Below are 26,099 nucleotides of genomic sequence, written 5' to 3'. Positions count from 1 at the left end.
GGTCGCTTAAGCTAATCCCTTTATGGAATAATCTTTGCCTTTGCCTACACTACCTGCAGCAAACAGGGCAACCGGGCATTGCATTGGTGTTGCTGCCTTAAGGGCAGAAACAAGAATACAAGAAGAAAAAAACAAAAATGCCCCTCCCAAAAATAGGAAAAATTCCCCAATCCCACTGAGGCGGAACTGGCAACTTGCAAAGTAAAGCACCCGTGTCGCCCGATGGTTCCGAGCCCTCTGTTTTGTGTAAGTGGATTAAAATTATCTTTCCCGCTCGAAGCTCACTTCAGGTGGAATCGTACTCCTCTGCTCCCACTTGTACAAGATTGGGCGAAGGAAATGGGTCGGAAAGGACGATTTTTGGCGTAAGCGTTTGCTCTTGGCTTTAATTCGGTAGTGCCACCTTCACTCTCGATTTCCTTTACATCGACTATCTTACATAAAGCTGCGCTCATGGGGGCGGGGGGTTCTCGGGGCTTCATAGGAAATGTGTGCTGGAATTATACAAAAAAAGAAAAAAAAAGAAAAATAAACCTAACTCCCCTTGCAGCGGGGACAAAGGAAAACGTGAACCGTTGGAAGGAAAATATGTTAATAATTATAGCTTCACGACACGTAACGCGATAATTTTAATCCGCTTAAGACGCACCATCGTCCACCATGGGCTGTGTAGGTTTGTCCGTTGTGCGTGTGTTGGCACTTTTCCACGGAACTCATCCAGAACGGGCGGAGGGCCTCGCTAGTTTGCTTAGCATTTATGCGTTTACCTTTACGCAGTTGCGTCTTCTTTAGCATTTCCGATTCCAACTACGGACGATCGTTACAAAAACGGGGCTTACCTTGAACGCGCACCGCCGTCCCTTCCTTCCCCTTGCCCGTTCCTTCAGCCCAAAACCTTCAACCTGCAAACAAACAATGTCCTCCATTGGCACCGAAAAAGTGTCAGTCCTCTTAACAGTATGGAGTATTCGGGCGAAGGATGTTTCTCGCAATCGTTACGCCCGGGCCCGTCCTTCGGAAGGAAGTGAGCAATTTCACTAAACTCGTCTGGGTCCTTATGTAATTTTTACCAATCGCTCCTTGACGGGCCGTGTTGCTTTTCGGTGCAGTTGGGGAGGGTGAGGAGGAGTTGCTTGTGTAATCTTTTCCGTTTGGCCCTAGCCGCCGGTTGGTTGAAGTAGCGGTTATAATAAGAGTACAAAAAATCAGAGCACAAACTAACCTCGTCATCATCATCGTCGTCGTCGGCGTATTTAAGTCGTTAGCATAACTCAGCGTACGAGACATGATCCCGGCCGTACCTTCCCTCCTGCCAGCAAGCTGACCGTGGTTGGCATTTTATCTATAACTGCAATCTTGTGTCGCTTCCTTCGCTCCTCCCTCCCCCCTCCCCCTCTCGCCCTTGCAACGGCAACTTCAAAAGCTCGGTGCGTTTCCAAACGCTTTTCGCAGAGCGTCCGAACACAAAGACGTGATGCCGCAATTTTCCTTCCGCTCGCTCTCCGCTACCGTGCCGCTTTTGTGCGGCAATTATGCTCTCCCCCGGTCCAGCCTCTCACCCTGGAGAATGATTTGAATCCTACACTCGTTTTTGCTGCTTGCTCCAGCACGTAAGCAGCCGACCGACGAGCCGAGCGAGCTCGAGCCTCGGATGGATCGAAATGATGCGGAATAAATGGATATGATTTGTTTGGCAAGGCCACAATTGAGGCCACAAATTGCGATGAATAATAAATGGCACAGTGCTTGCTCGCTCTCTGTGTGTGTATGTGTGTGCATGGGTGTGTATGTTGCTTGAAGGACGGGAGAAGACAGAAGCAGAAAAGGGTTTGATGAAGCAAAATTTGCACTCACGAACACGGAATCCAACAACCGTGAGTGGGCGCGTGGTTTCCAAAGGAAGTAGAGATGATTGAATAATTTCGGCTGGCGCGGGTGAAAGATAAACATGGCGCTGGTTTAATAAAGCAACGATTTTTACGGCAGTCGGGTTGTTGTGGTCGTATTTTTCCACTTTGATTATGCAATTAGGGAATATCGTTTTGCAGGGAAGGAAGGTTGATTTATAGGAAAAGAGGGTTTGTAGAACAGTAAGTGTGACAGTGATTTTTTTTATTTTTTGCAAAAACGTTTGCCTAAACAAGAGTCAGTGCAAACAAAAGTGAAAAACCAAACCTTTACTAATAATTTGGAGGAGCTTGTGGATTGAATATTATTTTCTTTTCAAGTTGTGAACACTAAACTTCCCACATAAAACTATAATACGCTTACATAAAACCTGGATGTTTATGGGATTGTAATTATTTCTTGTTCCGTAATCCTTTTTTCCCCATTTTCACTTCTAATTCCATTCCGACGAAATGGAGCTGAGCTAAACAAAATCGTTAAAAAACACCCTGCTTTTGGACCGGAAACCGAACCAAAAAGCCCCATTAAAGACAAAATAAGGAAGCTAGGGTGCAAAATTAATTCAACGCCAATAAAAGCTGGCCTCAAAAACTCCGGTCGTCAACAGCTTTCCTTTGGCAAAACTTTCCTTTTTTCGATGACTGGAAAATACACACACAAAAACTGTCACAGCACCACCTTCATTCGTTCTGAGCTTCTTCTAAAAGAGTTAAAAAAACATTCCTTGTTTAACCATTCGTTCTTGTTGTTTCTTGTTTCGTTGCAGGTTGACCAGGCAGCTGAAGTGGAATGTTAAATGCAGCTACGTGGCAAAAAAACACGAAAAACACATTCCACCAAACGTCACCGAAAGAAGCAAAATGAAAACTATGCACGAAAACGAAACACTTTGAACACGCTCCTTCCCGAGCGCCAAACAGGCAAGCGCAATAATCGTAATCAACCACTTAAAGCGAGCCCTCTTTTTTCATGCCCTCTGGATAAGCAAAAACCTGTTTTCATCGATGATGGTTTTTTGTTGTTGTTGTTGGTGACTTTAAGCTGTTTTATAAAGCTCCTGTTTGAAAAGGACACTTTTGTGGAACAAACATTTTTTCATGGAACTTGCAACAAAGCAAGAGGCTGGAAATAGTTCTTGAAATGTTTGTTTTCCACTGTTTAATGACAACTCGTTGTGTGCGCTTTTTTGTTATCTTTACGACAAGCTTGTCCTCGCCGTTGTCCTAAAGGCAGTAGGAAGGCAAGCGTTGATAAAATATGAACACACTTCGACGAATGGGAATGTTTGGATATTTTTAGACATTTATTATACATAACGGCAGACAGCCGGGCCCACTACACCCGTGCACGGGAACTACATTCGATGACAGGTTCCCCCCCTCTCAAGTTAAACCCTTCGAAACTGCTGGATGTCACACCTCCAGCAGGTGCACGGACCCGTGTGTCCTATTGGCTCGTGTATTAATTTTTAATCATTTTCATTTACTTTGCCTTTGCGCGTGTCGAGTGAAACGAAAGTGACAGGCGGAAAAGATAAGCGGAGCGAAACGTTTCACCTGTGTGTGTGTGTGTGTGTGTTTGTTGCGTCTTGTGAGTGAACGCGAACTGTTATCGGCTGCTTTCTGATGCGTGTCAATATAAGCAACCGACAGCTTCTTGTGCGCAAGTAAAGGTGAAAAAACGACTAAAAAGAAGAATTTGGTAAATTGGTGTTTAGAGAATAAAAATAGCTGAAGGTTACCGAAGCTGTGACGACAATGTATGTCAAAACTGTGTGGAACTGGGTGTACAAATGTAGGCGACGAAGAGTGTTGTTTAGTAATAATTTTAGGTTATTTGAAACTTATACTACCTCTTGCTTTGTTATGGGCTCTTTGCATGCAAGTGATTATAAATAATTTATTTCCCTGTGCTTTATTTAGATATCGGTCGGAAACACTAAACCAACAATAAGTGAAGTGAAAAAGCTCCCACCGAAAAAAAAAAACTTGCCTGCCAAGTGAACCGTGAGTGCGCGGTGAAGAAGTGTAGTGCGTGCGTTCTCCCTGCTAGCTTGTAGTGGAATCCTTCCGCCGGAATTGCTTTCCAGTTGCATCGAATGCGGCCAGCGGATTGCTCTGCTCCGTTTCCATGTTGATTACATGAAACATAATGGATATCCTGGGACACTTACAATGGACCTCAATAGGCTATTGAAGGTCTTCCCGGGCATAGCGTTAACATGGGTTTGCTTCCTGGTAGCAACGTACTGTGTTAAGCTGACCGAGGCGAGGATAGGTAAGTTTTGCTATACGTTTGAATTCGCTTAACCTTAAGAATGATTTCTGGCATTGTAAACAGGGACAAAAGATTGGTAAAGTACTAATCAAAGCTGTAGAGACATTTCAATAAACGATAAGGCAACAAGCAACGTTGAAGTATGACAACCTCAGTTTCGCGACACAATATTACATGGTTTCGAGAAACAAAAATACTTCACAAAGACTATTTCGAGAGAAGTCGACTATAAGTTATAAGCAAGCGATATAATTGAAAATAATTCTCAAAAAACATTCCCGTTTGCTTGTATTGTTGCTCTTGCTGAACATATTTTAACCTTGTTCGTTAGGTTAAGTATTATAAAGAGATCTTATTCACAATCTGTATTAGTAAAAGCATCAGGCAGGTGTATGATTAATGAAATAACTCCAACCAAATCAACATTACCGCACATTTTCCCGTGTGTGTGAGAGCTCGTTAAAACGTTGCATCAAAGCAACGTCAGGTGATGACGCGATGAAAGCATAAATAATAAATTGCACTCAAAACACCAGAACAAGTACCTCCCTGCTACCGTCCCATACGACTTCAACCACCGTCAGCTGTAATCTCATTGCAAAATAATAAGCAAAAGTCACATCTGCACCGCTAGAATATTCAATATCATCATATCGAAAAGCCGCGCTTGAAAGTATGTTTACGAAGAAGCAAAAAAAAAGAAACATTTAAAACATATATACAAGCAAAGACTCAAACCATCCAATTACTGCGACAGTGATATGGAGCAGCACGGGCGAAAAACGTACACGCAACACACAAAGCACCAAACCCATCACCATGGCAATCGCGTGATCCATCATGCCGGCGCATCGCAACGTGAGCTCATTAAATTTGCATTCGCTCCTGCGAAAGCTTCCCACGGTCCTGCACACTCGCTTTCGATAATCGCTCTCACGCGCTCTCACGTGCTTGCTTCCCTTTCCCCCATGCAAAAACAATACCACCCACATGCCAATTTCATTTACATCTGCAAAGAAAAACTTCTGCTTGGATGGATGGTTATGCTGGATGCCTCACCTTGATGGACGTGCTGCTGCAGCCGTGCTAGCAGAAGAAACAATCGATTGACATAAATCATTAATGGGCATGCTTCGATCGATACAGATTTTCGTACACTCGTTATCTCTTTCAAGGGGTTTCCTCTTCCTTCCTTTTCCCTCCACTGCCTCTAACCATCTCCCAGTGTTATAAATTCATGTATGGGAATTATTTAGCCCCGCGCTCCCCTCAACCACATTGCCAGTAAGTGCTCTGCGAAATTTCTCGTGAAAGAGAGGCAAATAATCCCCACCGGGTTTATTCTTCGCTAACAAACCCTCTGTCTGCTTCTCCCCATCCTTTGGAGTTTCACTTTTCACCGGTGGCTTTCTGATTTGTTCTCCCCCAGCGTTGGCAGGGGGAGGATTTCTTCTCAGGCTTCCGAGCGCTCATCTGCATCTGGTGGAGCGAAAACCGCCACCACCACCACAAGCCGGCGTGTCCTCAAATGTGCCTCGGCTGATGTGTTCTCATTCATATTGCAGACATTTTCCCACCCCTTCCTCATGTTCCGAGCTCGAGGCTTTTCCTCCACTTGAGCTTTCCAGCGGTCTCTAATTCTGCTTCATAAATATTAAACTGAAAAACTTTCCAACAATCTCCTGTCCCTCAGCAACGTGCCTCAACGTGCAGGTGGAAGGAACGGGATTTTTCCCCTGGCACACTGCATCTCAGCTCACACACTGCCACCCAGGCCCGGTGGTGCGTGATTGTTCACCATTAACGTGGTGAGAGGAGGGACCGTTTAGAGCGCACGGTGTGGCGACCGCGTACGAGCTTTTTCGGCCTCAAAATGGACAGTTTTCCACATTTTCTCAACACGTCCAGCCGCTCATCGATGTTGTGATTCGTTTGATTCGCTTTTTTGTACCTTGCGTCTGGCGGATGTTCTTTGGCAGCGTTAATGCCCGGGAAAGCTCTGTCACAAACAATACAAAACAGAAGCACAAGAAAAAAGGTGTGGCTCGGACGTGGAACATTTAAAAAGCAAAAACAAAAAACGACCGAACCTTTAAACCCCAGTGACAGAAAAAAAAATCGCACGCTGCTGAGCCAGCCCGGGGGCCGCAAAACGTGCCCGGCCAGAGAGCGAACGGATTGAACGTTTGTCCCTGCGTCACTATTTATGCGGAGCGGAAATTAATTGTGTACGGTGCATAACTATTTTCACAATTGTCGTTCGTCGCATGGCCAGGGGATGGCAGCGAGCAGGAAAAAAATAATTTGCCATCCTCTAATCGTTCGTTCCGCTCGCGATCGGGTTCGTGGAGGTGGTGGAGGTGTTCGCGCCCGTTGCGCAAATGCAAAACAGGGCCACCGTCGCGGACGGAACGGAACAGGATGTTGCGCTCGTGCTTGCTCGATTTTCATTTTTGATTTTTCCGGTTCCACTTCCTTCTTTTTCTCCTTCTCCCTCCCTTCAATTTCCATTTTTTCGCCCCAATCTCTTTCATTCCTTTTCGAGCGCCAGGAAACTGATTGCGCTCGAGCGGATTTTCCGCGGAACAAGGGGAAGAGGTTTGGTACCACCCGACCGTGACATTATTTCCACTTCACGCTCCAGTCCGCGCTGCCACCGCAGTTCCAGGCGCTTCCGGGCTGAAGTCGTGTTTTGCTCGTGCCCCATCCGCCCACCCGCAATCAATAGGCGCGCTCGTTTCAGGCACGTTCCCATTAACTTCTTGTGCGCGGTGGTTCGATTTGTCCCTTCGAAAGCGGTATTTATCTCAACGATGTGATGACGAGAACACATTTCGCTTCCTGCCCTGTTCTGCTTCCTTCCGATGGGGAGGTGGGTGCTTTGTAGCGACACACCAACACATAGAAACATTCAATTGGCTCGGTCTTGTCTGGGTGTCTGCCGGCGAACGCGTTCCGCGCGCCAAGTTGACGGTAATTTTTGGCCGCCGTCTCGTGCTCGTCGTGACGATTATGTTCGTACGTGCGCGGGAACGAGCCGATGGAAATGATTACCATTCAATGACCAGCACAGACTACGGGGACATTGTCGCGCACGAGAGCGTTACGAGCTTTTATCAATTTTGTGTGGAAGGTTGGTTTTTTCTTTCTTGTTCTCTTGTTGGTGCTTTTGCACTGTGCGAAACTCCCAAGGGAGAAAGGTAGATGTTTTTTTTTTGCTTCTTGGAAATTGTTCGACACGCACGATGATGTTGGGGGGCGCTGTTATTGCAAGTTTAGGGACGCGTTTCAATTACTTTGTTATCTGAGAGAAGTTGGCAGCGATTACACATCGTTACAGTGAACGTTCTGCTTTGGGGGATCATTATATTGATCCTTAAATCCCTCTCAATGATCATTACCTAGCGTATTGATTTTGTTGTTTGTGATTTTGCTTTAAAATAAAAGTCAGGTCATCCCAAAAACCCAAAAAAATCAATATTATCTCAATCATTGGCGACCAAATACGCAAAATATCTAGGCCACGCCGTCAGACAGCTGCACAACACATTGGATTGACACATGTGAAATCACACGGTCGTAGCTTTTGATTTTCGATCAATTCGTCACCGAGCACTGTCAGCTTGCTGTTTGACAGATGTGTGAAGCATGTGTGACGCGGTATGGCGCTGCTGTCATGGTGCTAAGCACACAGAGTGCAGAAAGCTCACTAAGGAAGCTCCATCAGTGGTGGAATGGTTATTCAATACATCAATTTGTCATGAAGTTTATGTTTATTTCGGGTTTTTTTAAAGTCCTTCGTGTCGTATCGTATGAAAGCTAGCGTGAGGGATTTCATGAAAATTTGGTATTAAAAAATAAGTGTGTAGGAATATTTAGTGAAATTAGTAATGTTTTCCAGCTTCTAAAAGAACAATATGTAATGTTATATTTGTAAAATATAGGAGATGTTTATTTTTTTGTTGATAAGAACCACTCTTAGTTTGATTCTTTAGTATTTTTGAGCTTATTTAGAACTGACGTTCCAATTGAATTCAATTGAAATGAACAATCTGTGCATCTGTGACAGTTTCCAGAACTGCTTCATCCCTCGAACCGAGCACCGCTGTTGCATATACTGGGGACAAAAAATGCAACCTCATTTGTTCTCGTTTTTGTCTGATGAAGGTGAAATAGATTTTTAATCCAGCGGCACAACGCGGACTACACGTTTGTTGCAACGGAATGACTTGTCGATCTGTCGCGGTAACAATGTTAGAGAGTCGTTGCTAATGGATGTGATGATGGCTGAAGCAGAAAGAAAAAGGATCACCAGAACGTAGCAACATTCTCGGTATGAATATTTCCCCCTGGCATTGAAGAGCGTATAGAAATCTGTGTGCGCACCAGCGTTGCACTTTCGCATGCTGCATTTTTATGCGCTTGTGCATGCCTCTCGTTTTATATTCACCTGAATAGGTACTATTCCCCGTCTCTCCTCCTCCCCAACCAACCTATTGTGAAACGGAGCAGAGTTTGTTGTGCGTTTGCAGAAGAGCTGGATGTGAGCTTTTCAGGTTGTTCTTCATCCTGTTTTTTTGTCCTCCTAGAAGAGTTCACTATATAGGACCAATTTAATGGATCTCGAAACGGTGACTATCTGTCGCCGTTCACAGGACGTGCCATCAATTATTTGCAGCGGCAGATTGAAACTTTGTTTGCTGGTCGCCTGACATTAATGAAAAACATTTCGATTCTATCCTCTACTCACGAACCGTTTCTATACTTTTGCCTAAAGAGATGTGCGATTTCCGTTGAAACATCTCATATAGCTTGCCGATATGGTTGCTACTGATGCCACATGCAAGCGTCCCTGGTTAACGACAGGCAAAGGATCAAATGGACTGAAAAAAGGATCAAATTGAAAAAAATGCACTGACAAGTGTTTCGAGAAAATTTATCGATATGAGCACTAAAAGAACGAGTTGTATTTGATGTTTGCTGTTCCCAGCTATTAATAATAAGTCGTTACGATTTTAGCTAGAAATTACTTAATGAATAAGATGAAATGCTATAACGCCCGTTTTAAAACGTATGTGACTTTCAATTAATTATAAATTTTAAGGTTAGTTTTTTCATTAGAAAGCCTTAAAATTGTTAAGGTGCAACATACTCGTGTCCAAAGACAGTTTCGGTAGCACTCCACCATTTCAAATCACCGATCACAGTGTCATGCTAGTGTAAAGAAGTATAAATAATCCATCCTGCACAATTCAGTTTAAAGTGCAACCAAAAGTGATATAAATCATTATTGGCACAACCGACAATGCCAGATAGATTTATAATTTTCGGGGGATGTTTTTATCTGGTCCATGGTCCCTTTTTTGTTGAAATTATTTCTTCAATTCAGCGTTGCACGCTGCTCTCTTTACCGCATCCGTTGCGACGCTGGCTTTGTTTAATTTCCTTTCAAACAGGCCTGCAGCAGAAACAGTATTAGCACACATACACATACACTCAATTATTATATTTACCATCACCAAACGTAAAAATGAGGCGAGCAAAGTATAAATTTACGATCGAAAAACAAAAGCCCGCGAAACGGGTATGACGTTGATTGATTGATTGCGCTGATTGGTGTGGCGGAAAATTGGCGACTGAGATGCAATCGATACCGGGTGCGAGGGAGTGTGATTTCCGTTGCAATGCAAAAAGGTCAAAATTGAAAGCGTTTCACTGGAGCATCAGTTCAAATTGTGCTTTAAGGCAATGAGTGAGGGAAAAGTGGGTTAATTATGATCAATGGAGGCCATTCATTTATTTTCGTTTCAAAATTATTTCTAATAGGAAATTTTGAATATATTTCTACCAATTACCAATTAAAAGCTTGCAAATAAAGCAAGGCGTTAGCTCTTGTTTGGCTGTAGTTCAATAATTCAATTTATCCTCGTGGAAAGCATAACTACAGCGGAAGGAAAACAACCATTGCAATGGATGCTCTATTTTGATTCGATTGTTTAGTGAAAAAATACATCACTATTTACTCAGTCAACAACTCCCACACCACGTACTGGTGATTGTTTTCCTTACAAAAAAAAAGAGAAATAAAAAACAACTCATCAGTAATGTATGCCTCCAGCTTGTTTCGGCTCATCAATAACGCAACCATCAAACGAAGCGTCCCTGTCAAGCAACTCGGCTGTCCCCTCCAAAAACAATCGCTCGACCACGCAACAACAACAACAAGAGCTACCCCGAAAACCGCCAACGCCGAGAAACAATCAACAATCGACCAGGCACTCTCGTGGTTTGTGGAGCAGCAACGTCAGGGCCAGCAAGTGTACTTTCGTGCAATGAGCCGAACATTCAAACCTATTCGACCCATTTATGGTAATGTGGCATTGCGAAAACGATACCACCTTCTTTCTCCCTCTTTCTCTCGCTCTGTTCCACCTTCTGTCCCGGGGAGGCAGACAAACAACGAGCATGTCGCACTAGCTGTCCGCAATGCACAGGAGTGCGTCCTCATGCTCAGGGCTCGGAACAGAGCAAAAACAAAAAAAAAACATACCACGAAAAGACGAAACACGACAGAACCAAAAAAACAAAACCACAACATCACAGGCGCACACGGAGAGGCCTCTTTTCCCTTCCTGTGTTCTGTTTGCCTGCCACTGTGCCATCGCAAGTCCGGCCGGGCAGGCGGTGACAGGCGGAAACTGATTTAAATAACAATCTGCTGCCATCGAACGACCTCTGCAATTTGCAGGAAAATGAGACTGTGTACGGCGGAAGCCACGCTGAAGATGGCGGGACGAGGGCACGAAAAGCACGCTGGCAGGAGCTGAAACAAAAACCTAAAATCAGCGAAACGATGATTTTCCGGTCTCGTTTACGTTTCGGTTTTGTGAATTGAGAATGGGAATTGTTTCCCGGGGTGATATGCGGAATGGGAGGGAGGAGCCGGTTAGTCGGTGCTGGTTGCATTTTTTTTCTTTTTGCTTTTCCGCTGCTTTGTTGTTCATACAACAAACCCCAAAGCTCCGTTTTGTGGCATAAGCTGACAATTTCTTCTGCCGAAAAGAACAAAAGAAAGACGTCAGAGGGATCGAGATTTTCCTACCGGCAGGTCGATCAATACACGTACCGTGCCGGTTGTGCTAACTCACCTGTACCTTGGTATTTGTGTGTGTGTGTGTGTGTGTGTGTGTGTGTGTGTGTGTGTGTGTGTGTGTGTGTGTGTGTGTGTGTGTGTGAGTGGGTTCCGTTTGCAATCACCTACACTCGTCTCGACAAGGACCTGTACGCTATTAGACCAAATCTGGAGACGAGCCATACCTCCAGAAACCTTTTCGGCTAACAATCGCAAGATCATCAAATTCTCATTTACCTTCCTCACATCTGCCGTTTGGTGGGAGCCATCCCCGGGACTCCCGGGAGCTCTGCCACGGTACACCGGGAAAGGAAATTGGGTTGGCATGTGTACCGCCGGCACACCAGATAAAGCCTAAGCACTGTGCCCAATAATAACATCCCCGATAAACTCACTCCGGTCCCGGCTTAGTGTGGGCCCCGTAATCTTTGTTTAATCGAATTGTCTGTTGAGCTGAGCCGTACCGAGGGTTGGCATTTTTGTGGACACATCCCACCCGGCTCCGATTGCGAACGAGGAGCGGCTGGTTGGTTTCGATACCCACTCTCGGAAGCCACTAAGTGACACTTGATACTCGAGAAACTGGCCAATAAACGATCTGCTCGGGTCGGGTTTCAGTTCTCCCAGAGTGTCTACAACGAGTGTCGTCCTGCCCGGCGTACCGATCCGGTTCTATTTGCACTGCACGCTCTCTTATTAAGCTGAGACGACAATCTTATTCATCATCTACTTTCCGAACCCGTGCTGTGGGCTTTCCCAACGACCGAACGTTCAACTCTTCAGCCTCTGCAGCCTGCTCCAGCCTCGGCCGCGCAGGATTGATGTGCGCTTCTTAATTTATTCAAATTTGATTCTCTAATGTCGTTATTATTCAAATGCTCGTTATTTATAGGCTCGAACTGTTCAGCGTTCCTGCTGTACGTTATCGCAATGGTGCACGTTGGCTGGGTGCTGGAGCGCACAGAGAGCGCAGTGCCGGTCCTGCAGTCCAGTTTTGCCCTGCCGCCCCACTCGTAAGAATGTCTCCCCGTGAACGTGGGCTGCTTGCGAAATCGTGAAGCGCACAATTTATGAGACAAGATTATTAATTGCGTAATTTGTTGGCTTCGATTGGGCGCGTTGGCAGGATTTCCTTTGGATCACATTTTTGCGCGCTTCGCTCCACTTTCGACGACCGGGAAAAGGAAGGAAGAAAACGGAAACCGTGGTAAAGAAACACTTCGGACAGCGAGCTGCGTGATGCCGAAACGTCAAGATGCCGCGCTGATGGCATCCGTTGTCATCATCGTCGTTGATCTAAATCGTGACGGAATGCTTCGTAGCACTTCTTGGGCGCTTTCTGGGCCAGGATGGCGTTGCCACACGCTTCCCCGAAAGAAGCCATCCATCGTCGGGCTCGATAATTGGACAAGTGTGTGCGCCCGAAGGCGCACCAAAAGATCCACCAACGAGCTTGTCGGCGGAACGGTACGATAATGATGACATTGTGTTGACGATGAGTGCGATAATGATGTTGCTTTCAGGGAAACTGTCTCCCGTTCCAGGCACTGGGCACTGTTACTCTTCTCATATTTTTTGTTATCTTTTTCGTTACTCTCCTTCAACGTCTCCACTTTGGGACATCCATTCGCGTGGAATGGTGAATAATTATGGCATTTTCAGCGGCAGTGGCAATCAAACGAAAGTTGTTGGCAAAATCGCGCGCCGGTCAGTCAAGTGCAAGGCCGGTGCTAAGGTAATAGCCGCACGTACGACGGTATGGTGGGCGCTACCAGCCGGAACGAGGTGGTAGAATTTTTTTGCTCCAGTAAGCACCAAGCGATGCTAATACGCTCACGTTGATGCGATATTTTTACTGCCCCGCATTGTTTGGCGTTCGTGGAAAATATCTTAGGTTAAAAAAAATTCCCGTACCAGGAACGGCGTGTTTGTTTGAAGATTATTTTGGGCAGATTAAATAATGTGATGTGATGACCTTTACAAATATTTGTTGAAAATGTTGAAACATATTTGCATACTTTTGTTTCCTGACTGGAAACGATTTGTTGTTTGTGAGCGCCTAAATGTATGCAAAAGAGTTCAGTTTGTGTCTGAAAAGCATTTTATTAGCTTAAAGTAAGTGTTAGCGTGTTTGCAATGTTTGCATACATTTAGGCGCACAGCCCGCTGAATAATTTTAAGAGTAGAACGCTCAATTTGGGGAAAATAAAGGGTAAATTTATTTTGCCAGCCGTAAGTTATCAAATGTCATGTTTCAAGAATTATGTCAATATTCAAAGAAGGTCTCCATCGGCTTGACATTCATGGTCATCTCTAGGAAAAACGGGCTTGACTTCATTTATACCAAGTAAAGAGAATTGTCTGGCTTTTGCAAAAGCTGACGTGTTAACCTTCAAAAGATCAAGTAACGAGTTTGCTCTTATTAAACCAAGACTAACATAAAAGTGTGCCTTTAACATACACCTCAACAAAACAAATTCATAACTTTCTGACAAATGTCTTGTCCACAGACTTGCGCTTCTATACTTCCCATACACTCCCTAAACACACACCTACAAACCCCAAGGATACTAACCACATCACGTCTAAATAAAAATCATTCATCAGCGTTCCAACAATGACAGTAAGAGGGTACACAACGACAAATGTGCCACACCCGCACAGCGCACAGGCAAAATGTTCATCTGTCGCTGTCGTATCAATTAAATTGAGCATGAAAGCCAAACCATCCCACACACACACGTTGACGCTGCAGAAAAATGGCTCCCCTTTGCAACGTGTCTTTTTTGTGCACACAAACATACTTAAACACACACACACACACACACACAGTCCGAACCACCAAAAGAAACACACAAAGCCACAGCGGCCTGGGTTGTTTTGAATGGAAGGAAAATGTGTGCCATTTCCTTCTCATTACGGCAGTGTTCCTCCCCGTTTTGCCTGCGGCACACGCTGCCGCCTGCCAAAGAATCCTGTTAACATACACGCAAACCCTCCTCCTTTTGTCGGCAAGCATATACACACACATATACACACACAAACACACGATGACTTAAACGAATTCCTGGTGCAAATGAACGGAACACAAAATATGTGCAAAATGGAAGTGAGGTGTGTGTGAGGCGAAGGAAACGAAACCCGGTCGAGTGGAAAAAAGGAAACGTATTTCTAACGTAAAAATCTCTGCAGTCACTTTTCACGTCCGTGTGAAACCTTCAGCTGACTCATGGTGGGGTAAAGTGGCGAAAAAAGCACACGAAACCTGACCGGAGGACTACCTTCTTTACTCACATGCCAAGCACGATGGCTGTGTGTAAGTATGGGTGTGTGTGTGTGTGGGCAGCATATAGAATGTCCGTGCTGTTGTGGTAGGCTTTAAATTTTACCATTTTTTGTATGCCAGTAGACTGTGAGCTTTTGGCTGGCCGAAAGGATACAGGATATGTAAGCGTGGCTGCTGCTGCTGCTGCTGTCAGCATTTGCAGCACTGTCTTCCGTAATAGGTGAATCCTTTAACTCCATCGAATGGGGTGAGTAAACGAAGCAGCCAGAAGCCGGGGAACAAGATGAACCGTAAAACTGTGCATCCAAAAGGGCACACACAGCCATAGGGGTGGAGTAGGAGAAAAAAAGACGAACAAAACCAATGCATGATGCAGTAGAGCATCCATCGTGAGTGATCCTGCAGTATGTAACTCTTGTACCTTTCTTTTTTTTGTCGGACTGTACCTCCATTTATACCGCCACACAGCTGCACACGTTTAGATGTGTGTCTGAATTGGGTTAGTGAGCGCGTGTGTGTGGCTGAAAAGAAAATCGGACCAGTTTTCTAGGTCTTCCATTCATGGCACGATTCCCATCTCAATTTGCTGCCCCTTGAATCTGCCTGTAAAGAGGTTCCGACCAACCTGAGGTTCAGTGCATGTCTGAGGTTTCAGATTTGCAGGTCTTTAATTCAGCATGCAGTGCTCACTTCAACCTCGATCCATTCGGTACCGAACGCGTGTCGTCTTCTCTAGTCTTTCCGATAGCTTTTTTCCTGCCTTCTTTGGACATGCGATGGAAAAACAATCGACGGTTTGGTTGGTGTGTTCGCATGTGAGGATGAACGAAAGACAGGATTGGGACGACTCATCACACACGCACATACACTCCTCGATAATGAACCAGTTGACCTACACGTTTAACCAGAGATTTGTTGGAACACAATTTCACTCCTGCCAGGACCAGAGCAACCATCAGCAAAACGGTCAAGAAGGCCGCCGCCGCCGCTGTCACCACTCCACCGGAGGGAATTGGAAAGAAGGCAATTTTGTGGCATTAATTCGAGGTCAAACGAGAAAACGATTGGTGCAGTGATTTATTCCTTCTCCATTCCAAAAAGACCGTTTACAGCGTGACCCGAAACAGTGGGGGGAAATTGGGACGAGCGTTACAAAAGAACGTCCTTAGTGTGTGTTTGTGTGGAATAATTGCACAACCCAGGCAATTGTTGGACCGTTCTTACCCCCAATGCTACACACGAGCTTGGGTCGGAAAGTGTCGTGGAAGCGCATTCGTTAATTTACTCCCCCATCTTCCCCGGCACCCAAGGGACCGGTAGATTATATTCGGTTGGAAAAGTTTATTGGACAAATTAGCTTAGGTCATAATTTACTGCACTCGCAGTTACACACACATAAACACACACAGTAACTGGCAAATGGCACACATACCAGGGGTTTAATTTTCGGAAACTCGAAAGCTCCTCTCATCGAAAATGTATGACTTCCATGTCCAGAAGGGGGTCAAGGGTGGCTTTTGCTTGCTCTTTTCGAGCTACCGGAATGGCATGAGCCACACCGCAAATGCTACAGAAAGTAAAGGGGAGAAAGAGGAGGGAGTGTAAGAGGGAGATTATTTTGTAAAACCAAACACTCGTGTAGGGCTGGCCAGCTGGGCAGCAGTCCAATGCCCATTTGGAGTCGTGAAAAGTGTCTCTCCCAGTGTTCGAACTGGTCCGAATGGAACAGACCGTGGAGCATAGCACGCAGACACAGTTGCAAGAGGGCTCGGCTGCGGCCCCACCCGGGAGCAACAACTTCGGAGGCCGAAAAAGGGAACGTTTCATAACTAAGCGGATCAGATTATCCGAGCTGGAATTAACACATCACTACCACGACGACGACGACGACGACGAACCGAACAGATGTTAAGTTGTGGTTTTTCTTGTTTTCTTTTTACAGAGCGTGTCCATGTGTGTGTGTGCTCTTTGCAATGAAAAGCTTTGAAAATGGAACGGTGGTGAGGGTTTCATGGTTTCATAAATTCTCCTACAAACTTTCGCACACTTTGCACAAAATGTATACCACCTGACCCTTTTTAGCGTTGCATACATTTAGGGGTAAAGGTTGGCAGGACGAATGAACAGAAAAAAAACACCACACGTCTCACATAACACACCCACTTTGCTGCCATAGAGAGGTATAGTAAAAGGTCGATTCGTCTTCTCATATCTTTTTACGCGTGTGTGTGTGTATGTAAGTGTGTGTTAGGAGCTCACACGGGAGGACGCGCGCCGCGTGTGTAAATCCTTTTCGACATAACAAAGTTGCTCTACCATAAGCTCGTTACGCTCGTCCTCGGTGTGTTGCAGAAGCAGGTTGATGAAAATTTCCATTTTTACGTACACAAGTGACTTCGTTTTTTTTTCTTCTCTGTATTCATCATCATCTAACGTCGGTGTGCTATCGGCGTTTGGCTCGTGTGAAGGTTTTTTTGCTCAGTGTATGTGTTTTTTTTTTACGAGGTGACAAGGTAAGGACAGGTACCGTGTGCATCGCCGACGGTTGACGATGCATTCCAGGGGTAGGTTGGAGGCTCGATACTTGAAGCACACGGCGATACAGTGCGCTATAGCATCGCACCGTGCCGATGCCGTCGGTTCAGAGGTCGAGGATGGCGTATTATCTGCACACCCGAACCGAAATGCCAATCTCTTACCCGGACAGCCCGGTGAGATAGTGAGCCTTTGAGCGGTACGTGGTCGCTTTATGGACGGGAATGATCCGTCCCGGGAAGACCTTGAGCACACACACACACACAGAGCACACGTGTGAGCAGCGTCGACGGTTCGTTTAGGTTACTTACAGTCAGCCTTATAGTAGCTGATGGGTTGGAAATGGTGCTCAAATGAAGACAACGACGAAGACGACTACGACGATGATGATGATGATGGCGATGTTCATCGTACGAGCTACGGCTAAGCATGGCTGGAGGTCGTGTTCTTATGGCGCTAGCATGCATTTTATGACTCGTGATGTGGAACAGGGATTTGAAGATACTAAACATGGACGCGATACGTTATTTCCCTGTGGTAGGTACGATTGCTGCTATCTGATGTTTCCACCAGCTACGATGAGTGATTCTTCGAAATCCAAACTTCATTTTATACAGTTGATTTTTAGGATGATGGAAACATACTTTTTTCACAGAATGCATTCAATTCTACAACAATAATCCTGCTGCTAACAGCCTACAATTCCAAGCATTACCAACTAATGCTTAATCCGTTTCGCCGGTAAAAGTCATCCGTTCTATCTAACGCGTGGTAAAAGAAGATTAAACATCAGTCTTCATATTGCGGCGTCTGCAAAAGTGATCGTAAAAGTGGCTCTATTATCTATACGTTCGTGATAATGCCGGTGCTCTGATGCCGGAAGGGCAGCACAGAGGCTACAGACTTACACGTCGTTGCTGCAGCAGCACCTAGTGCGAGGAAATAAACAGGATAATTAAAGTACCTCCGGAAAGCGGGATTCCTTTTAGTGTCTTGCTGCTTCCGAGATGCGTCAGTAATGACAACTTCATCAGCCATATATATATTTAGCTAAGCTTCCTGTGTGGAAGATAAGCGATAGCTCCACACCTTAGTGGCAAGAAAGTATGGAGCTTTAGCTGTGCTGTCATTACACGCCACTCTTCCGGTTTGTCATATTCTTCTTCAAATACTGTCACCGGTTGTCGATGTTTAATCAACTTTCCACGAACTCTCCTACCCGGAATGTGAAACATGTGAATGTGATTGTGAAGTGACAAGGAAGTGAACATTCCTCGTTGGAGAATGTGTCATGTCTATCTGTTGAAACACACTTTTGAAACGTGATTGTGGAACTTTTCACGCGTTCCAGAGAGCAAGGATACAAAGGAAAATAATGCCGCAGCTACAAATGGAACCGCGCCAGCCTTTGAGCGATACAATTACATACTTTAAGGCGCCGAACATAACAAGCGAATTATGGAGTTCTGTGTAACCGAGAACGAAAGATTCCTGGAACTACTTCATCAAGAGCAACCTTGACACGCTTCCGTGCAAGCTCATACTTAGTTGATGGTTTTCTGTGAATTTTGTCGATCGAATTCTAGCTAGGCTCAGTTTAGAGAACCGCATAACAAACAATGCGACTGAAGCGGATCGTAACACCGTGACGGTGGTTTGTTGTCGAGGGTCCTAAGCATTTGAACCAAACCACAAGGCACAAAATTGGATTATATTAATAAACCTAAAAAAAAGAAGTTCTGTTCGCTTACCTGTTCTTTTAATCATTTGTGATCTGAATGACAATCACTAAGATCACAATAAAGAAATCTTAGAACAAATGAAATTCTTCGGTTTGAACACTCATTTACAAGCAAAGACAATTTAATAGGAAGACTAAAACAGCCTTACACTAAAGCGCCATGCTACAGAGGAGATGTGGGCGATGCTCATTTGCAACCAACACACCCGGCACGATAAATGTGCTTTAATACCGCCAAACAACAGATGGTGCACATAGTCATATTTTACATCTTAAGCACAGGCTGCTGTCTGTCTGTCTCTAAAGAAGGCGTTATGAAATGAAGCGATATAATGAAAAAGAAAAATATCTAGGACACCGTCTGGTGTTGGTGATATACGAACGTAAGTAACGCTATGCCTCTTATCCCTGGGGACGGGGAAGCATAAAGTTCGTGTCGTTTAATGTACCGTTACCATGCAATGCTGTTTGATTTCAACGTACGCCACAATGGGAAATGTTCAGTGGCCGAACAGTTAAAATCTACTTTAATGAACAGAACGAAGAGCACTTAAGAGGGAAGAATCGTCAAAAATGTATTTGCAATGAATCGTTATTGAAAACATTATTTTTTTTAAATTCATTGCAAATTGCATACATGTAGGCGTATGTGATAAATGAAGTACTCCGTGTTCCATGTTAAAAACTCCCGAAACTAGGCAACCTCCAGTGCAACTGTTTGTTTTCTTACCTATTTGTCTTTTCCAACCTTACTTAGCCTTAAAACATACTAAATGAAAACACACAAGCTGATGAGTGAAAAGTTTATCACATCGTAAAACTGCGTTGCTTAAACACGCCCTGAGCCATGATTTGTACCTTCTTTACGTAACGATGTTTTCTCCTCTCCTACCTTTTCTTTGCCAAAGTCAACAACACCAGAAGCCGCCGGCTGGTTTTTTCCATTCATTTGATTTAACACTTTAATCCATAACATCTCCCACCCGTTCGCCCGTTTTTGGTATACGAGCAAACGCCGAAATGGTTCACTCCGAGTCAAACCAGTCTAAATCTGCGAGACGGTTCTGACGGTATCCGTTCGCTGCGTTACTTCCACATCGCATCGCAGGAACCATGTAAGTAAAAGGGCGCCATCACACCATAAACATCGCAGCAACGCGGTTCGTGGTCGTCCTGCACTAACCGTGCCCACGTTAGACGTGTAAAAGGTGAAGCAACAAAAGAAAGAAGAAAAAAACTGTGCTCTACCCGATTGTGACGCGTGTTGGAAAGACAAGCAACGCGGAAAAGCGAAAGCACAACAATGGTTGAATTCACCTATGAAGCGATTGGCTGCTTTTTCATCACGATGAACCGTGTGTGAGTGTAAGCGAACGTGTTGCCAAACAAAAAAACAAAAAAAAAACAAAGAAGAACCTCCTGATACGGTGGCAGAACCATCGCCAAACCAGCAGAGAACCCGGAACCACGTTAATGCTTCCCTATATCGCGCGAACGAGCAACCATGGTGGCAGTGTGGTGGCCCATACTTGAAGGAAGAAAAATCGATGAACAAATTGGTTAGCATAGTCTTTATTTACATTTCATCCCTCGCGCCCAGTCACCCAGCTTCGCTTGGAGCGATTCGATCAATCTCTGTGCGGCTGCTACCTGTACGACGGAGGTGGCTGGTTTTCCACCGCGAACGGGGGAAACGATTCTGCTGCTGGTAGCGACATGATTTGTGAAGGGTTTCCGTTGCTATCGACGGTTCCGGATGGGGGAGAGGGGCGGTTTGTCATGGAAACGGGTTCGGAAACGTCTTATGGAAAAGGGACGCGCGATAAAATCCTTTCCAACCAGACCCCTTTTCACGCTGTCGTCTGTGTCTCGGGCCCGGGTAGCTTGCATCAATAATGTAGCCCCGATCAGGTGTGTAAACCGATGAATGCTGCAAGTGGGTGCTGTCTGTGTTCCATCCTTCTTTTTTTTCGCCTGTCCGTTCGTGTGTGTGTGTGTGTGTGGTTGGGTTTGTGGAAAAGATGAAATGTGAACACTGCTTGCTCTCGAGAAAGGTTGTGAAGTATGCCGCTCGTACCAGTTTAAGTGTGTCTGTGTTTACCTCCCGACCCGACAAGGGCGAGCAATACATCCGGCTCTTTGCCTATCGGTATCAGCATAACACGCACGGACGCGATACACGATACACCTTAAGCGGTTCTTTGTTCAGCCTCCAAAGACCAGACCCAACCGTGCGCCATGGCTTACATGGCCGGCGGGAAAATGCTTTTAACTCGATCGCCTCGGTTGGTTCCCTACTTCTGCGCCTTTTCGAATGTGGTGAATATTTCGATCTTTGTGCCAGGGCATCTTGCCCAGATAGCACAGCCGAAAATTCCAACGCAAACGAACGAACGAAAGCATATTTAAGCGTTTGTGCGCTGTTCGACCTTTCACTGTTCGCGAAGAAAGCATTTCTGTTTGGGTTCCGTGTTTTTTTTACGCTGTACACAACATACACACTCACAAAAAACGGCATTCCACCGGTGAACGGAAAACGAACAAACGAGATGATGGAATGTGCGGAAACGGATCGATCGAAGCCCGCTATCAGTCGATATTGAGTTCCAATTATAACAAGCTGAAGAAGTTTAACCATCGGAAAACCATTTTTTGTCTACTTCTTCTACTACTACTGGAGCTCGAATAAGAAAGCACAACACAACAGAGAGCCTTGAACACTCATCCCTCTGGGAGTTGGGTGTGTGAGTGTGGGCTTGGATCGTTTATTTATTTTTTTTACTTCCTTTATTTACCTGCTGGTAGCAGACTCCGTTACGATTTATATTTCCCCATTCCCCACGATTGCAAATCGATTCATTGCGTTCCAGGTTAGGATTCAACGGGCTTAGCAGTGTACCTGGTACGCCAGAAGTGCCAGAGAAACATAAATAACAAGCAATTGTCAGGAAAAGGAAAAAGGGGAAAGCGGTAGGCAGGGCTTTCCATTTTGAAAGTAAATAAATAAGATTCTCGTTAGCTCAGTCGACCAGCGAGGTACATCACAACACGCTGCTGCTGCTGCTGCTGCTACTACTGCTGCATCCTCCTGTGGATGGTGTTTTATCAATCGTTTCGGCATTTTTTTTATTCCATCGATATTTACAGTTTACCTTGCCGTGTTTCGTTCCATTCCTGTTTTGCAAAGCGTACTTAACAGACGTGCTCACCTTTTTTTTGCTCAACTCTCAATTTTTCCCATTTCCCTTCTGTTTGCAGGCTACTTCTGGCACATAACGGATTTACATCTGGATACGTACTACACTACCAAGGGCGATATCTTTCGCAGTAAGTATGCTGTTCCCCGTCCCATTTTTTCACTTCCCTTTTTGTTGCCCCGTATTGACAATCTGCAAATTCCTGTCCATGTTTTTCCGTCCGTTTCGGCCTGTTTTGCTTTGGTACCTGCGTGATTCTTTCCGGGCTCGCGTGTTTTCTCCCCTACCGTTGACACAAATTTCACGCACAACCCAGGAATAATGGTGCGCTGAAGTTGTTCCGAAGAAAGACGCTCCATTTGTATATGTGTGTGTGTGTGTGTGTGTGTTTGTTCTCCTTCTGCACACTACGATAACAACACTCTATTTGCCCTTCAAGGACGTCGGTGTACGGTTTCGGGGTGTGCGAACCACTCGTTCAAGATGCGTACGAACATATGCAAAACGCTTTCATGGAATGCTGGCTCGGGCCACTTGGTAATCGAAGCATTTGGAAAGCAAGTGGAATCCCATTTTGGGACGGTTGGTTGGACGAATAAGGCAAGCATGCCGATACCAAGATGTGGGTTTGCGATGCTTTATTGCTTTTTTTGTGTGATTTAAGGGACAACAATGGGAACGGAACCCGGCGGGAACGATTTTACGAGCCGTGCCACAAGTGCCTGAGATTGTGTACAGCTTGCTTGCTATTAAGAATGATTTTAAGTGGTTTATTGCAGTGCAGAAGGCGGAGTGGTGGTGGTGGATGGAGCGGATACAGTGCTTGAATAGATTTGAACAAACATTCGTTCGTTAGTAAATAGTGTGAGAAAAGGATGGATGTTACATCAATGCAAAACGGCTGTGTTTAGATGAAATTGAATTATTGTTCATGAGGAAGTGTACTTTTTAGTTGCTGCAAATGAACAAGAACATAATTTCAATATAATTTTTCAAAAAAAGTGAAACTAGAGTAAATTGGTATATTGTCCATCCTATATCCATTTAACAAATAATTAGTGCAAGTTGTTTGCCCTCAAATCAATTGCTTTTGAAACGCTTTATGCAACATAACCACACAAAAAATACATCCCGAGCTGCAATTAACGCCCAAAGTTTATTGATTTCCCACGTCTAAACTAACAAACACCCACACACCCATGTACACGTTCAAAATAATAATTAAACGAAAAAAAAACTCCATTAAATTCAATTTATTAAATCATATTCAGCGTGTTCGGGGCATGCATTCATAATTGAAAAGCTAAACTAATAATGAAACGGTGGTTTATCCACAGCACAGCCCACAGGTCACAAATCTACCAGCCACCAGGCGTCCCCACCAGGCAATTCAAGCAAGGGGGTTGGACGCGTAGCAAAATTGACACTTTTTTTACCCGTTATTCCCGTTCCATTCAACAGCATTCGTTTGCCACATCCCACCTACTGATCGATAATCGAAAAGGGGTTGTTTTAAATAGTGCAGATTAAATCGAAACGATACACCGCTGACATTAACACTTCAAATTAATATCGCACATTTGACCCCGAAAAGAGGGCAGAAACACACATAGACACACGTACACAAGTAAAAACAAATCGTGAACTGAAATAGAACCATAACACCATGCTATGTTCATATTTAAATATTAATCTGCACTTCAAGCTTCGCATGCCACGACAACCGCTTTATTAGAGCAATTTTGCAGCAAATTGCATCCCACCACTCTCAGGGAGAAGGGCGGTGCTGTTGGTTTGAGGTGGAAATGAAATTTCCATTTCACCATAAATCCCAAAGCTTCCTTTCACCCTACGGACCATTTAAGAGACAGCTAGTATTCGGTTTCGCAGTAGCTAGCTTAATAATAAAACCATTACACATATAACTACTTCCGAGTGCAACACAGAAGTCGCATGGTTACACGTCGCTACACACACACACACACACACATAGTTACACTCACGAGATGATAAAAACTCTAGCTTTACTTGCAACCCACCGTCAGCTTACGGCAGAAAAGAAAAGTACTCGATCCGCCCCGGGGGAAACAAGCCGCGAGCTTGAACGTCGGTGGGATAAAGTTTTGTCAGCCTTACCACCGACTCATATCTCTTCTGGACAGCGTGCGCTAGACCCGTTCTCTGTGCCAATGTCTGCAAATCTCACCGGGCTGACCTAATTTGAGTTCGAGTTCGAGCAAAACTAGGGGAGTTTCGCCTGGTTTTGTCTGGCTGGAACAATTTAGCAAGCGAAATGAAACATATCTCCCCGTTTGCAACGGCTCAAAGGCACAAGAAAAGGCTGTCGCGTTATGGGTGGAAGTTAAAAAAAAAACACACACACACATACACACGTTGAACAGCAAAAAAACCAAGGGACTAGTGGACACCATTGTCAAAACTCTGGTGCGCCCTGCGTGATTGCTGGTTTGGACTTTGGCAACCCAAAATGCGACTGACTTTATCCAATAAAGGCAGGGCTGGAGCCGAGTTTTGTTCCCTTTTTTTTACCGGCTCACCCACATTATAGACCCCATCTTTGGGCCGCTCGTTGATAGAAAAAGGCCCAAAAATTCTGCACACAAACGAAAATGGGAGGGAAAAAAGAGACGAAAATACACACAGCTCAGCTTTATTCCACTCACATCCGCGCTGTTAAACAAGCGGGGACAGCTAGAAGGCGCAAGGAGCTCGTACGACGTGTGTGTGTGTATGTGTGTGGAAGGTGCCTGCAATCGTTCTCAGTTGCAGCTTTGCCAGCTAATCCTTTTGCATTGTTCGTACGGGGTTTGGATTTTGGATTCGTTCTTCCTACAGAAAACTTTTGCCCGACGTACGAGGACACCCGCCATATTTGTCTCTCTTTTCCGCATTTGGCTCGTTTTTTACTTGCAGCAGCAGCACATCTCCTTTTTCTTCTCATTCACGCTGATTATTCCGTCTCTCCCGCAGGTTGCTGGCTTAACGAACATCACTCGAACACGGCCAGTGCCAAGCGCCCGGGCCCGTACGGAGATTACATGTGCGACAGCCCATGGAGCCTGCTGGAATCCGCCACGCAAGCCATGAAGTCCAAGCAAGGTGATAACGTCGAGTTTGTCCTGTGGACTGGGTAAGTGCCAACTGAACCACCAGTGCGGGGAGGAGGGGTGGGGGGGGGTTTGGAATATTTCTTCCCATTCTGTTTCTGTTCTGGTCGCTCCTAAAAATTGTCCACACTGTGGTCCCGCAGTTTTGGTGCGAGCAAAGCACCATTTTTAAGCATTTTTTGTCTTCCGGCGTTTCGCTTTTTTATCAAGCAGGGCGGAAATACTTCTTTTTTGTTGTGTATGTGTCGGTCGGTTCTCTGTTTTGGTGCCTTCTGCTGGCCATTTCGGAATGGCCGTTACTGGCCATAAACTGCTTTTCGAAACGAGGCAACGATCGAAAGAAAAGGGACGCCAATGGCGGGCAGGACTGCTGCTCGACCAAACTTTAGTGCGCGTGATTTATCGACAGTCAGTACAATTTATGATGTCTTGCAAGAAAAGCACCCGAAAGTGGAAGATAGAAGGGGAAGAGAGAGAGAGGTTACCCAAGAGGGTGCCCTCCCGTAATCTCTCCCTTACACACTTGCCCTTTTTTTGGGGGAGGGTTTTGTGACATGGTTTTTTGTTTGTGTGTTGGCGTGTTTGGTGCGACCATCACGCTTACACGGTTACACAGCTCGATTTTCCGGGAAGAGTTTTTTTTATTCTGATTGCTACCCACCAGGAGAGTGAGTGTGAGTGTGTGGTAAAAAAAAATACGGGAAATGAATCGAAACCGGTGCCCTCCGACCGGGTATGTTATTAATATTCTCCCACAATCGCTATAAAATCTCGACCAGTATAAATCAAATCAATGCCAGTGCATTGGCAGGTCGATTCGGCACCACACTTCTTTGGGGCCACAGTTTGTTGCCTGCTCGAAATCTCTTCCTGAGCGTTGTTTTTCTCCAGCACT

At 45.1% G+C, this 26,099-nt stretch overlaps 1 protein-coding gene across 3 annotated transcripts in view; it reads left to right on the top strand.

The window, feature by feature from the left end:
* LOC120895276 (acid sphingomyelinase-like phosphodiesterase 3a) overlaps positions 1 to 26,099 on the top strand; it is a 79,586-nt gene that overhangs the window by 27,764 nt on the left and 25,723 nt on the right. For all 3 annotated transcript variants that reach the window (XM_040298456.1, XM_040298458.1, XM_040298457.1), the window contains exons 2-4: positions 3,831 to 4,185; positions 22,138 to 22,206; positions 25,068 to 25,227. In XM_040298456.1, the coding sequence (XP_040154390.1) occupies positions 4,050 to 4,185; positions 22,138 to 22,206; positions 25,068 to 25,227 (365 nt within the window). In that variant the 5' untranslated portion in view covers positions 3,831 to 4,049. The remainder of the gene's footprint in view (positions 1 to 3,830; positions 4,186 to 22,137; positions 22,207 to 25,067; positions 25,228 to 26,099) is intronic.

This window comes from Anopheles arabiensis, chromosome 2 (genome assembly GCF_016920715.1).
Source record: "Anopheles arabiensis isolate DONGOLA chromosome 2, AaraD3, whole genome shotgun sequence".
Taxonomy (NCBI): Eukaryota; Metazoa; Arthropoda; class Insecta; order Diptera; family Culicidae; genus Anopheles; species Anopheles arabiensis.
Note: the sequence above shows the minus strand (reverse complement) of the source record. Positions and strands in the feature narration are given on the sequence as shown.